Source organism: Chrysemys picta, chromosome 8 (genome assembly GCF_011386835.1).
Source record: "Chrysemys picta bellii isolate R12L10 chromosome 8, ASM1138683v2, whole genome shotgun sequence".
NCBI lineage: Eukaryota > Metazoa > Chordata > Testudines > Emydidae > Chrysemys > Chrysemys picta.
This window is the reverse complement of record NC_088798.1, coordinates 18,032,973-18,048,111: the sequence shown is the minus strand read 5'-3', so window position 1 is coordinate 18,048,111 and position 15,139 is coordinate 18,032,973. Positions and strand designations below refer to the sequence as shown.

Below are 15,139 nucleotides of genomic sequence, written 5' to 3'. Positions count from 1 at the left end.
AAAAAAACAACTTCTAGGAGGGATACAAGTTAAGAATGTTGAAACAGGAAGATGTTATGCTTAGTTACCACTTGGGCAAGGCGGCGTGCTATGTAATACTTGCAAGATTTCACTGTAATGTTTTACAATACATAGCAGCGCAATGCTGATTCCATTGATATTGTTGAGCAATTCATGCTGATTTTATTTCAGCCCACATCTTAATAGTTTTGAATACAAGATCACAATTTTCAGCTCAGTTGGTCTGAACATGCAGAGCTTTAAAATTGCTATGCTCTAAACTGTATATTAACTACAATTTTATAAACCTGCATGTCAGAGAACTGTGTGCCACTACTACTAGACAGTGGCACAAGGCAATTCAGTGTGAATCACAGAAATGTAGGACTGGAAGGGACATCAACAGGTCATCTAGTCAAACACCTGCACTGAGGCAGGACTGAGTAATAACAACTAGACCATCCTTGACAGGTGTTTGTCTAACCTCTTAAAAAACTCCAATGACTGCTATTCCATAACCTCTCTAGGTAATTTGTCCAGTGCTTAACTACCTTTACAGTTAGGAAGTTTTTCCCAATGTCTAACCTAAATCTCCCTTGCTACAATTTAAGCCCATTGCTTCTTTTTCCTGCATGTCCTGAGTGGGACGGGGGGTGGGTCCAGGCAGTGGGATTGGGGAGAGGGAGGTCGAGGGAGTTGGTGGGTGTGTGGGGATGGACTGGGGAAAGCAGGGTGGAGGAACTGAGGGGGACAGGACTGGGACTGCGGGGGGGCTGAGGGAGATGGGACAGGACTGGGATAGGGGGAGTAGGATAGGGGCTGAGGGGAGCATGAATGGGACAGGGTAGAGAGAACTGTGTAGAGTGGGGTGGGGCGGGGGAGACAATGGGGCTGGGCTAGGGAGGGTCGGGGGTTGGGGAGAGGGACAGGGTCTGGAGGGATGAGAGAGAGGGGAGCAGGACTGGAATGGGGGGAAGTTGAGGGGGTGGGATAGCAGGGGGAGCGATGGGGGTAGGATGATGGGGGAGGCTGAAGAAGAGATTTGGGGAAGGGCAAGGCTGAGGGCAGTGGGTTGGAGGGAGCAGGGGGACTGTGGGGGAGGCTGTTGGAATGGGGGCAGGGACTGAGGGCAGTGGGTTCGGGGTGGGAGGTACAGGGGGCTACGGGGGAGGCTGAGGGAACAGGGTCAGGGTGGGGGCTGAGGGCAGTGGGTCGGGTCTACACTGGCACCTCTCAGCATTGCTGTGCCGGGCGGCAGACCTGCACCAGCGCTACCCTGGCGATAGAAGAGTCCTCAGTGGAAATGCAGACTTCATGACACAGACCCTCATCACTTCAAACCTGGTGCTGCTCTGGTCAGTCGCTAGGCTCTTGTCACTTTCAAACCCATGCAGGGTATCTGGCTCTTTTTCAGTTCTCAGGTTAAGAAAAGCCTCTGTATTTTGTGAGGGCTTCAGCATTCACTTTCCTACTTGACAAATTGTCTGCCTGACACACTGCTCCCAGGGCATTCATCTTTATTCATTATTGGCAGGTCCATCAGATTAAGGAGCAACACAGGGGGAAGCAACACAATGGTGTCATGGATTTCTAATTTTTCAAACCATTTTGGCCTCAACAGGGATAACAGCAAATCTGGACAGAGCAGATGGGTGTCAGGATTGGTTTGGGTATTTTTTTTTTTTTAAGTGAAAATGTTTGTGTCTGAGCAAAGGCTGCAAACTTCCCTTTGGAAACCTCTGCTGATCTTTTGCCCCAGGGACTAATGACAGCCTGGAATCTGGGACAGATTTCCACATCCATGCAGGGTGAGATGATCGGGGGGGAGGGGGGAAGAGGGAGAAGGGAGGGACTGTGGGGGAGGCTGTTGGAACAGGGGCAGGGACTGAGGGTGGGAGGCACAGGAGGGACACTGCGGGGGAGGCTGAGGGAACAGGGTCTGGGTGGGGGCTGAAGGCAGTGGGTCCAGTGAGATGATTGGGGGGAGGGGAGGGACTGTGGGGGAGGCAGAGGGAACAGGGTCAGGGGGGCTGAGGGTAGTAGATTGAGTGTGGGGGCACTGGGGGGACACTGCGGGGGAGGCTGAGGGAACAGGGTCAGGGTGGGGGCTGAGGGCAGTGGGTCTGAGGGGAGCCCCCCCAGAGGGACCTGCCAGGGGGCCAGGTGAGCCCAGCAGTGCTTACCTGGAGTGGCTCCCAGGAAGCATCCAGCAGGCAGGTCCCTCCCAGTCCCTCTGGCTTCTTCCTACGGTTGGGTCGAGGGGAGGGGGGCAGGGGTGGGGGGCTCTCTGCCCGAGTCTACAAGCCCCGCCCCGCTGCAGCACGCAGGGGAGCGAGACCTCCTCGCTGCCTCTCTGTGTGCCGGGGCAGGGGCAGGGCTGCGCTCTGCAGGCTCCTGCCAGCCGGGCGGTGGGCCCCGTGGGCTGACACCGCCATGCCAGGAGCTGTCAGCTGCGTGCTGCCCCAGGGCCAAGGGAGGGAAGGTGAGTGGTGGCGCCAGCTTGCCACGGTTCCCCCAGCGTGGCTGCCCTGTCAGCCACTTTTGGGTCTTTAAATAGCCGTCCAGGGGGAAATCCCGGACATTTTTAGCTTTTTACAAATCCCCCCCGGACGGCTATTTAAAGACCCAAAAGCCGGACATGTCTGGGGAAACCCGGACATATGGTAACCCTAGTGCTAACACTGGGCCTGTGGGGCCTTGGTTTGGACGCAACCCGGTTTTACTGCTTCCCCTATATTTCCCCTTGTTGTATTTCTCCTCTCATCCCTCTGTAAATAAATATTTCCCTTGTTATATCCATTGTACTTTTCCTGTGGGTGTGTGTTCACTCTGGGGGGTTTGGAACAGGTGCCCCTGGGGTGGAAGGGATTTCTCCTGCTGCATTCCTGCGCATGCCTTCTCTTGGCCAGAGCTGCCTACAGAGCAGACTCCATCTGGACACGAGGGCACTAAAGTTACACTCAAAAAAGTCAAATAAAACAAATCAGTCTATGTAATTCTATATAATGTTATAAATAACAAGAGATAATTGTACGTGTGAACCAGGAAAACCGCTGCAATCCCATTGCTGTCAGACATTCAGGAGTCAATAGTGAAGATGAGAGGAAGGAAACCAGCCCCAGAGAAAACATGGACCCTTGAGCTCAATGACCACCATTATTTTTATCTATCCGATGCCCTCCCACCACACTCTAGCCTTCGAGGTCCTGTAAAATGTCAAAAGCAGCTCTTCAGAGGTGTTTTGCTTTTACCAATATTTAAAGCTATATCCTGAAAAGGAAATGATTCCATTATGGACCTTGACCCTTAATACCTTCCCTTCCAGACCCAGAACTTTCACTTCAGTCAATGGAAGCTTTGGGTGCCCAAAGAAGGTGGGATTGATCCATAATATGTTGGTGACAAACTAATACTGTTCATTCTTTTTGTAATGGTTCTGATTCAGTATCCTCAGAAGCTCATGCAAAACTTAATGATCCCACTTCCATTGGAGTTAACAGCAAAACTTCCACTGATAACTTCAGAAGGAGCAACATTAGGCTCAGGTTGTATTAAGAGCTATATCCCAAAAGGGGCAATTATTCTCTTTTTCCTGTTAGTGGATATTCCCACTTATTTAACTTCCTTATGGAAACATCTGGCAAGCAGTTGCCTTCACAGTTATTGCCAGTAAGTCTTATGTCCAACTGAAATGAGTTCTTCACCTACAAGCGTATAGCCAGAAATTGTGTCATTGTTAGGTCAAGTGATATTTTGGTTTGACCTAGTCAATGACATTTATTCCCGGAGATTATACATATTTATCTATAATTTATTTATTTTATTATTTTAATAGTATAGGGAAACCAATGAATTCTTTCTAGAATACACTAGATTGTTTTTATTTTGTATTTATTTCTATAGTGCTAGAGTTGTGCATGATATTACCACTGAAATAATTCTGAGGTTAAATTTCAAGCTAACATACGGGGCCAGGTTCTCTTCCTAATTCAGATCCCTTTGCACCACTCCAGAATCTGATTGTCTCTGGTCACCTGTGAATTCCCTTAGTGTTAGGGTTTGAAGCTACCTACCCCACCCTATCTCCAGGAACTAGCATTTAGAGTGAGTCTAGCACAATAGGGGTGAAATCCTGGCCCTACTAAAGTCACAGGCAAAACTCTCATTGGCTTTAGTGGGGCCAAGATTTCTAAGTTCATCATAACTTGTTACCTGACATGGCCCAGAGAAGATGTTTCAGATGGCAAGTAATACTTCAGAGAAGCAGCACAATCTTCCCCAGTGCTAGAAAGGTCTGCAAAGGAGAAGATGGACATTTAAAAAAAAAAACTTTATGAGTCAGATCCTGTAAATTGGTTCAGTTCCATTGACTTCAATGGAGCTATGTTGATTTACATCAGATAAAGATCTGGTCCTATATTTCCCCCTAGTACTCATACAATTAACAACCCACCACATCCGCACTATGGTAGAGGTATTGGTTTGATTCCCCTCTGCATGTGCACTCCTCCTCCTGTCCCTGCCAAAAGGAATGCAGCTGTCCCACACAGTACTCCAGAGGTTTGGGTAGGCAGCTGCCACAGCAGCAGATTCTGATGGCTTTGTACCAGTAGAAATGTCCTCTGCAACAGGCAAATTCTCCTCTAGGCACCAACCCATTATTGCCAGAATACAGCCACTTTGTGGCACCTAAGTGGCATAAAGTGGTCAGAGTGGACTGGAATTTAGCTCATTGAGAGCAAGTACAGCCACAGTACTCACCTTTCATATCTGCCACATGCCCTGCTTGCACCAACAACATTAAATAAACTGACCCAAATTCTGCCCCAATTTTTACCCTAGTTGTAGCTGCTTTTGCAGTCTAGTCATTGTATAGCATAACCATAGCACACTAAATGTCATTCTCATGAAGATTTACAAGGCGAGTACAATTCATATTGGGCAGGCAAATCAGGATAAGGACAGCAGTATTTCTGCTCTCTGGGTCCCTGATTCATCTAACGCCCTTCCTCTTACTTACTTTTCCTGCAACAAATCTGACTTTCCCTAATATCACTATGTAAATTACACTGGCCCTCACTCACCAATGTGTAATTTATAGGACCACGTACATTCGCTCTGAATTTGGCCCAGCGTATTCCCTTTCAAAACACTAACTGGTGTTTGCTGACATTAAATTACCAATCATACTAATATAAATTTACTGTTGAGCATACAATAAACTGTTTTTTAAAAAAGGAGTTTTAAAAGAAAAAGATTATATTTATGGGTAATAACAAAGGAAGTACAGTATTACCTTCTAGGTGTTGGCTAGTTCTAACACATTGTATAACCATTTGTCTGTACAAGGATATGTTGTTTTTCAGCATTTCTGCTGCTTCCACATTCACTGCATTTTCCAGTTCTGGATTAGAAAGCATTACCTGTATAAAGGTATAAACACCGAGAGAGAGAGAGAGAGAGAGAGAGAGAGAGAGAGAGAGAGAACAAATTGGTCTCTAAAACATCTATTCTGCTCAGAACTCACAATCCATCAAAATTGTTGATTTAATAGTTTTACAATGAATTAAAACCAATCATACTGGTATGTTAAAGTCAAAGCAAAAACGAGGCCACTTTGTAGCTTTGTTAGGATTGGGCCCTTCATTTTGATTTTCTTAAAAAAGGGCTATGTGGTCGGAACCTATGCTCCCTTCTTCCTGTTTTCTCTCAGGTTTTTGTATAATTCCAAGCAGACAGCCATGAATGATACATGACTGCCATTTGTTTTACTCATAACCAATACTAGGATGTCCACAAAAATCACGCATACATCTGGGGGACATTTTCAGTCATGAGTGGAGGGCAGGATATCCTTCGTAGTGATGGGAAAGACATTACAAAGGGGTAGGACTTGCTCCAAGGAAAAAGCTGCATGAATTTTTTTCTTGGAAGAAAAGGCAGTAAATTTGAAACACTGAGGCCTGTGTGTTAAAACTGAAGGTAGCTGCTTTGAGTTACTCACTAATCTCAAGACCTATGCCGACACTCATGATCAAGACTTTGACCATGAGATAATTCAGGAATTTAAAAGTAGAGCTATCAGCATTTAAAAAGTATTTTTAAAAGAACAGAGAATCAGGCAGAGTACACATGTCTTGAGCAGTGGCTTACTCAAGATAAGAGAGCATAAATCCAAAAGATCAAAGTAGCTACTGGTCAAAAATATTTAGCACTGGCAACAGCTTCAATCATACTCATTCATTTATCTATCTGTCTTACTCAGAAGTAATGTGCTGCTAAATAAGACACCAGGGAACAAATACAGAAGTAAAAATAAATTAATCTTATTAAAAAAAGATGTTCTACAGAATATATTTGCTGTGGTTCTGAAGTCATCCAGCCATTTGCATTTTTGATTTTAAACCAAATGAATAATCCTACATCACACAATCAGTCTGTAAGTTTGAAATCCCTACTATATAGGTAAAGTACATTTTAGTATTTTCTTTTATGAAAGAGATTTAAGCGAAGTTATTTACAATACTCTTTTCTTACCTGGATAGCGAGTAAAATGCTACTCATCGTTAACTTTCCATTCCACTCTTTAGGATTGTCTAGAAAATCTATACAAGGTCTCCCCGAATGTTGATCCACTGTATTGAAAAAAATTGTTGTGTAACTTCAAAAGAATTATGCAACATGGCTGTTGTATGCTAGAGGAACTAGTGAGAGTTATTGTTTTATTTATTTATAGCTTTAAATTACTCAGACTACCTAGGTGTTGCATAGGGCAAATCATTGTCACACTTGTCCTCCATTCCACACTCCCTCGGATTGTTCAATTAGATTATACTCTTACTTTGTTTTTGTATGGTGTATGTACAACAGGGCCAAAACCCTGAGTGGAGCCTTTGGCATAGCTGCAATTCAAGTACTAAATAATAATACAGATTTACATTGATCATCATAGCAATTTGCTTTCTATTTCTGAAGTGCACTGAACCACCAAATATCAAACTGTGGGCTAAACTCTCTTTTGAATAGCACCGATGTATCCTTTCACTGGGGATGCAAAGGTATCATTGAGGCTAATATTTGGCCCCTAGTCTGTAAAGTGTATGAGTTTCCAGGACTAAAGCTGGCCACAAAAAATTCTCTTTCAAAGTTTATTATAGAAATTACATAAAAAAGTATGTTAAAAGAACATTTGCATTGCAAAGTCAAGCATTCAAAAATTAGGAAATGCCAGATGTATGGTTACCTGTGCAATCTTTATCTGGCATTTAATCCCATTTTCCTTAATCTGTTTTGAAAGCAAGATAACTATTTCAAAATGAGTTATGCTAGTATAAAGTTTGTGTGGACACATCTCAATGTTGGATAAACCTATCACTTCTGGCAGTCCTCCCATTGCCATCCCAAACTGCATTGCTTCACATCTGTTTACCTGTGTCTGTTCTCTACCGCTTCAGGATCAGTTTGACTGGATGTCACCTCTTTTTAAATGCTGGCACACTCCCAGAGTTACATACCCATTATGGCAGCCATACATTGTGCTTCTGAGGGCTTGTCTATACTTACCGCGCTGGTTCGGCGGCAGGCAATCGAACTTCTGGGTTCGATTTATCGCGTCTTGTCTGGACGCGATAAATCGAACTCAGAAGTGCTCCCCGTCGACTCCGGTAATCCTGCTCGCCGCGAGGAGTACGCGGAGTCGACGGGGGAGCCTGCCTGCCGGGTGTGGACCGCGGTAAGTTCGAACTAAGGTACGTCGACTTCAGCTACGTTATTCACGTAGCTGAAGTTGCGTACCTTACATCGATTTGGGGGTTTAGTGTAGACCAAGCCTGAGTGGGCCTGTCTAGAAGTCCTGGATCTCCTTGCCCTTTGGGAATAGGGACATGTCCAGTTCCATTTTAGCAGCAGTCACTGTTACACTGATTTATAAGTGGCCATCGGAGCAAGAGTGGGAGAAGGGGTACTCACAGTTTGGCCAAGGCATCGGAAGGCGTTAAAATGACCACAAACCCATTCAGGAGGCTATTCCCCTACGCAGCCAAGATCTCTTTGGTACATCAAACCCTGAGGCAGAGAGAGCACCAGAGATGCCCCCAAAACCCAGGTGAAGAGCCAGCCTGTCAGTGCTGTGGAGGGGACCTCTTCTGGTAAGAGTGATGTGCTGTACTACAATAGAACGGTATAGGGGAATTTAAACAACTTTGTTCCAGGTACTGGCTGGGCACTGTAATGCTTGGCAAATGTGAGCTATTATCCTCGGTCTGCTCAGCTTTTATTACCACAGCCTTTGGCTATGTAGACTTCTTTATTGCCTTTCACTTTGTGCAGGATGGGAAGTTATGCAGGACACAGGGGAAGCGGGAGCTCCTGCTTCAGTAGCAGACACTCTCTCTTCTATCTAGGAAGGGACATGTGCTTGCATTGTCCCTAAGGGCATGCGGTGGCCCAGAGAAAGCCCAGTTTTCAAATATGTGAGTCTTAATAAGACCCAAATCCTGCATTTAATCCATGAATCCTGCATTGGGCATGAAAATGGAGATTTATGCACCCGTGGGACAACCTGAGCATTCAAATACATGGTTTAGACATGGTTTATGAATCCCCTGCCTGAAAATTGTACAGAGTTTTGGGGAGGGTTTGAACAAGGTTTCTGTTGGAGCAATGATAGTGCAGGGAAATAAAAGTCAAGCTAAACAAGTATCTGAAATATCTAACTACATGATTAGACAATTTCTCACATGGTCCTTACCATTGGGATGGAATGGAATGGTGTTAAATATAAGAGTTGGAGGGACACTATTGTACTCTTCAGTGTACTTTATTGACAGCTGGAGAACAGCCCCTATTAAGAGAAAAAGATAGCACTTTAGTTAATACCAATCTTGTATTTAACAAGCACATCTGTGTTGCATTTGTCCAATGAAGGCTTTGTTGTTATGGGTTTTTTGTTTTGTTTTTGAAAGTTGTGTTCCTTGTGCTAATGTTAACAAATTCTGGAAAACAACAGGTGAAGCAGGATGCTTCACATTAGATAAAAATGCTAATTATACATACACTTATTGGATTGCTGGATTATCATCATCAATTGAATTTAGTGCCATTGAAGAATGTCAGATAAACAGGTCTGGAAGCTGAAATCAATTCACAGACAGGTACTCGATGTGCCAAGGCACAGCAGGGCTGGAGTAAGGCAGAAGCACTATAAACCTATGCCTAGTGTCCCAATTCCTGGACTCATGGGATTACATCCTGGATTCAGCTTTCATTTGTTAAAAAAGTAAGTTTCTACTCTTCAAAGGGTTGCAAAGAAACCCTTGAAAACATGACTTGACTGTAACCGCTGCAGATAGCCTGAGAAGTGGGAACTGCTTGATGCATCTCAAGATGGAGTCACTGAATTCTGGGGATACCCTGCTACCATTGATAAGTGTGAGGGCCCCTGCTGCTTCTCCTGGGGAGAAAAGGCGGCTTCGTATCCCTTCTTTGATCTCTCCAGGTAGGGGGAAGGTTCCTGGTATGGGGGCCAGACTGTGGGAATGAAGCCACAGGGAGCCCCATGCCATGGTGTGCCTAAGGCTCATGATTGCCTCAATCCAGTCCTGACACAGGGTAAGCTTCCCCCTACTACCACATCAGTGTACCTCAGTGTTGTCTTGGAAGGACCATAGCTAGGGATGATCGGGGAGGTTAGACTCCTTCTTTATTCTGGGCTCTATTTTGTACGGTGCTGAGCACCCCTGTAAAATAACACTTGTTCAGTAGAAGCTGAAGTAGCTCAGCATCTTGCAAGCCTGAACCCGCTATCAATAGCCTTGAAGGAAGTCAGGACCAAAAACAATAGGTTTTTGTTTTTTAACGTGGACAGTCTGTTTAATACGGTGGGACTGTGGCCACCAAACTGCTGTCAGAGGGTAACAACTGTCAGTCACTACTTACTCTACCTGTGCTGATTAAGAGTCAACCATTTACAGATAAAGCGGTTATTAGTGATCTCCTGAGACACAAGTCTCTTGGTTGGGATTTGAAATTCAATGCCTCCTATGAAAATTGCATCCCTTATTTTGTAAAATATTCACATAATTGTACATTGATTAACAATAAATATAATTTACAAAGTATTAATGTAGTTATGGAGGGGTACTGAAAACTAACGTGCAGCTAATAATGAAAAACCAGTCAAGTTCTGTATGCTTTCTTAAAACTGTTTGCATTATCAGTTTTTTAAAATAGCCAGAAGGATGGACGGATAGACATAACATTACACACACAACACTTATAAAATCACATGGTATGGTAAAATCTTTATATGTTACCTTCCCAAAGAGAATCCTTGAGTCCCTGGACTTCGGCTAGCCATTCCAGCAAGTTATCCTTTGTAGGAGTGACAAAGATGCCCTAAAACAAAGGTACAAAAAGAAGATAAAGTGTGGAACGTGATGAACTTGACATGTTCCCTTAAAAAAAATACTTGCTTACTTTTTAAGTTAAAATTAAGAGTTGTGAGAATTAGTTAATTAATGTTTCTAAAGCACTTTGAGACCTTTGGATTCATCAAAATACTATGTGGAAACATGAAGGATTCTTATGAAACCTAACAATAAAAATAAGCATATATATGTAATGTGGTCATAGTCCTTTTCAACCTGGCTTTTTTGGGAAGCGTGGATGGGTAGGAAATACAGCATATTGCTACAGTAGGTGATATTTTTATGAAAAGCTAACAGCCAAGCATCATCAGCTAGCACTGGATTTGAACTATCTACTTAAAGGCAAATGAGCCTATGTACTAGTTATCAGTCCCAGAGCCAGCCAGTCCACATGAATATTTTGTTTTAAATTTTTGTTAAGTAGTTCACTTGCCACTTGAATTTTGGTGGACTTTGGCACCAAAATTCCTTTCCCAAGTTCCCTTAAGGGTTGTGTGTGCACACTGGAGAAGTACCAATAGGGCACTTAGAAAAACAATATGAAGCTAACCAGAAGTCAGTGGTATTTTTGCATGCATATGGGGACTGTAATATCAGGTCCTCCACTTGGATTCTTATTACATTTCCTCTAATTACCAATGAAATCCCAAAAGAATAAAGCTCCACTATTATGAAACAATGTACAGTTTTAGTTCATTAAATTACATCTGATGATCTGTGGAATTAACTTTGAAAATTAAAGATAGTAGGGTTAATCCCCTCCCCCCAAAACCCAACAACCACCACCCAAGAATTATATGTCTACACTGGAGCTGGAAGGTGTAGGTTCCAGCTCAAGTAGACATACCTGCACTAGCTCTGATCAAGCTAGCTTGATAAAAATAGAAATGTAGATGGAGTGGTGCAAGGGGTGGGACTGGCTGGCTGCCCAAGTGCAATTCTGGTCAAGACTGTAGGTACGTACTCAGTACATAATTTTGTGGTTTTACTTCTTGTGTTGAGAAGGGGTGTGGGAAGGGATGCTAACACAAAATGGGGGAAAGCCAGGCTCAGGATGTAAAAAAGATGCCAGTTGCATGTTAATTAATTATACCCAGCTTAGATATTGGAAATATACAAAGATACTACTCACAAAAATGTTGGCTTCTTTATACTCCATATACTCTCTTTCCAACAACAAGTGAGCTCTGGAGTGCATAGCAATAAGAGAACTTGTGCAGGACTCTTTCTCTCTCGCCTTCCCCCACAATATAGTTCTTGCTTCACAGAGGCTGTCGTCTTGCAAAAGGGCAGGTGATCCTCCTACTCTAATTCCTGCCTCACAGCGGTTAGTGGCTCGTACACATAATTTCTAAAGGGTTTGCATGGAGTTTAAAGAGGCTAATGGCCTTGAGCTGAAATCCAAAAGGGTCAGTCAGAGCTAACAGCACCACACAGAGCTGGTGAACGCTTAGTAGCAGAGGCTAAACAAACCCAGCTAAGGAGCTTATTCCTGATCCATTGAATTTTCTTATATGGTTGGAGAGTGTCTATAGGAGGAGAAGGAGCGTCAGAGCAGCTGGGAGCCCCCCCAGCACATAGCAGAGGTACAAGGAATAGGCTGGACTCTGTGTATAGTGTTACCCAGCAACAGACTCCTTGGTCTGCTCAGCTGGTAAGGCTATGGCTTTGTTCCCCTCCCAGCCAATCACAGGAGGTCTTAGTTCATTAATCAGCTTGTCCCAATCAGAAGTGGCCTTTCACCCAGCACTTAAAAAGGCAGTTGCCATGACACTAGAGGCAAAGCCTAGAGGCCAAGCCATGACTCTAGAGGCAAAGGCCAAATCCTGACATTAGAGGCCGAACCTGAGCCTAGGAAGATGCCCTTATGCGGCATCCATCTTCCTGGGTTGAGAATTACCTGGGCAAAGGGCTGCTGGAGGCTGGCTCTACCCCTAGTTTTTTTGGAAGTGTCATCATGAGTTTTAAAGATTGGGGAGTTTTATAGGGTAAAAATTACACACACACCACTTATAGTCTGTACCACTGAATAAAACTATGTCTGGTTACAACTCCACCAGCTCCCACACTTATCATGAAGTGCGCCTTTTTGCCCAAGCCAGATCTCGTTGCTTTGTTCCCAAACACCTCAGTCCCAAGTGTCTGGGTCAACGTGAATGGAGACGAGTTTTAAAAAATGTGGCTGTTTAGATCTGTCATGCTCACACAGCAAACCCTTCACTGCCAGAGGGAGAGAGATATTAAAAATCTGCCTGTGCTATGAATAGCACTGACAGAGCACTTTCTCTCCTCAGATCTGAACATACTTTAATAAGGGTTAGGCATCACTGTCCCCAGAGGGAGAGGAAAAGCAGCTTGCCTAAGGTCACATAGTGAATCAGTCCTGTAGTTTGACTGCTTTGCAACACTGCCTCTTTTTCAGCATTGGCTCTGGAATGACAGGCTTTAATACAGCAGCCAGCTGATTACAGAAAATAATTGCTCTGACATCTGGGCAGAATCTGTTATAGCTAAGTTTAATATCTTCATGTTTATTTAATAAATACATTAATAATGTCCATACAGTTGGGGGTGGGGTGAGGGATAATCCTTCCTTAGTTAAAAATGGAGAATTAGCATCATGTTGGATATAGCTTGCTAAAGGCCCAGTTCTCCAACCTTTACTCAAGCGAGGACAGTCCTATTGACTGACTGAAATAAGACTACTTCTAGGAATAAATTGTGCAAGATGGGGCCCTCAACATTATAAAACCCTCTGGGTTTACCAGTGCTCTGCACATGTAATATCAGAAAATAATTTGGCTGTTTTGTATCCATATGATTGGGATCAAATCTAGTTGTTGTCTCCAGAGTAGGAGGATAATCAGAATCCCAGAGATAAAGCATAAAGGCTAGGTGTGTCATTAAGACACTGCTGGTGCTGGGGAGAGATAGGAAGGAGGGATAATGGTAGCAAGTCCTTGAGACAGTGTGTTTGCTTAGATACAATGCCCCCAGGAATGACTTGGTGAATGCCCAGAATGGCTACATCTGCTATTACTACATCCTTTTGCAAGGTGCAGTGTATGTTTTCCACACTGTCCAGAAGGTGGCCCAGATGTTCTGAGCAGCATGTAGAGATCTAACATTCCTTGCACAGATATTGTACCTTCCTTGCACTGATACTGGTGTTAGGTTCCCACAGTCTTGTCACACCAGGGGCCTGATCCTGCACAAGATGTTAAGGAATAAGGAGAAGATCTTCACACACAGACACACACATACATACCCGAAAATATGATACTATGATTAAGTAGAAATTCACTTAAAAGAATTGTCTCTAGAGTTCTCCTTGAAGTGTCAACTATGGTTTAGGGGCACAATCATCCCCTCCTGCAGAGAAACATCTAGGAATGGATGCTCAGGTCAGGAAATTCTGAATTACTGTTTTGCCGTTCCTCTATGACTGGTCTCTTTCAGGAGGGGGATTTGGAATGTGTAAGAGGGGATCTGCAAAGAGAAATTTAAGAGGTGAGTTGGTCACAGTCTCTAAATACCTACATGAAGAGGGGATTTCTGATGGTTCAGGCCTCTTTAATCTAGCAGACAAAATCATAACAAGCTCTAATGGCTGGAAGTTGACTCCAGAGAAATTCAGACTTGAAATAGCAATGAAGATAATTAACCATTGGAACAATTTACCTAGGAATGTGGTGGATTTTCAGTCACAAAGTCATTCAATCAAGGTTGGATGGCTTTTTAAAACATAGGCTTCAGCTAAACCAGAAGTTATAAGCTTGATGCAGGAATCACTTGTTGAAATTCTGTGGCCTGTGTTGTGCAGAAAGTCAGATTAGATTACCATAATGGAATGGTCCCTTTTGGCTTTAAAATCAATGAGTTATCAGGGCAGAAGTATCCATGAAAGAATGTCCCTCAAGGAGGTCGTGCTCATTCTCCCCAGTCATCTGTCAGCCTAATGCCTAATTTGACCATTAATTGTTGCACAGATTCCCAAAATCCAGTCCCAATGAATCTATGTGATATTATTCCTTCTGTAAAAAGGAACCAGAAATTAGGGACAATGCTCTGGATCCAGCACTTTCCACCTTCAGGAGTCCCAGATCTGCTCAAAGTTCATGTCACTGGTGCTTGTAGAAGTTGTAAAGGTGATTGGGAAGCAAATATTATCCTATATAATTGTACTTTTTCAAAATATTATTGCATCTATGTATATCTTTGTAATTTATGGAAATCAGTTACAACAATGTGTGTGTGTGTGTGTATAAACACATATGCCTATGTATTCCAAGCACTTTTAATGTTTGCTGAACTCATTTACTTCTTATGAATCAAACAGATGGTTTCAGTTTTATTTAGACTCTTTGAATGATCTCAAAAACCCAACATTTTCTTCACACAGTCTAAGATTAAAGCAATGCAATGTGCTGCTCTGATGATATAACTTTGGGTACACTGGTTATCCAAAAGCCGTCTGTGTAGCTGAATTTCCCCCAATGAGCAGGAATTCTCATTTAGAGCAGGGTCTGGAACACAAAACCTGCATTGACTCAGCTATTAAAAGTATTTTAGACACTGTTCTACAGTGCGTTGCACAGATAAACAGAAAATAAAGGACACCACATATGCTTTTAATAATTCCAATTTAAAATCAATTTTTCCCCTTCATCTTAAAGACCTTTTTGGTGTATAATCAGAAGATTGTGTCTCTC

The 15,139-nt window shown here is 43.4% G+C and overlaps 1 protein-coding gene across 1 annotated transcript in view; it reads right to left on the bottom strand.

The window, feature by feature from the left end:
• Positions 1-12,036, bottom strand: part of UBE2U (ubiquitin conjugating enzyme E2 U) — a 28,466-nt gene extending 16,430 nt beyond the window's left edge. The window contains exons 1-6 of the mRNA XM_005300063.5: positions 11,560-12,036; positions 10,314-10,395; positions 8,750-8,842; positions 6,538-6,635; positions 5,297-5,423; positions 4,213-4,294 (exon numbers count right to left, since the gene is read on the bottom strand). Of these exons, the coding sequence (XP_005300120.2) occupies positions 4,213-4,294; positions 5,297-5,423; positions 6,538-6,635; positions 8,750-8,842; positions 10,314-10,395; positions 11,560-11,625 (548 nt within the window). The 5' untranslated portion in view covers positions 11,626-12,036. The remainder of the gene's footprint in view (positions 1-4,212; positions 4,295-5,296; positions 5,424-6,537; positions 6,636-8,749; positions 8,843-10,313; positions 10,396-11,559) is intronic.
• Positions 12,037-15,139: the final 3,103 nt, after the last annotated feature.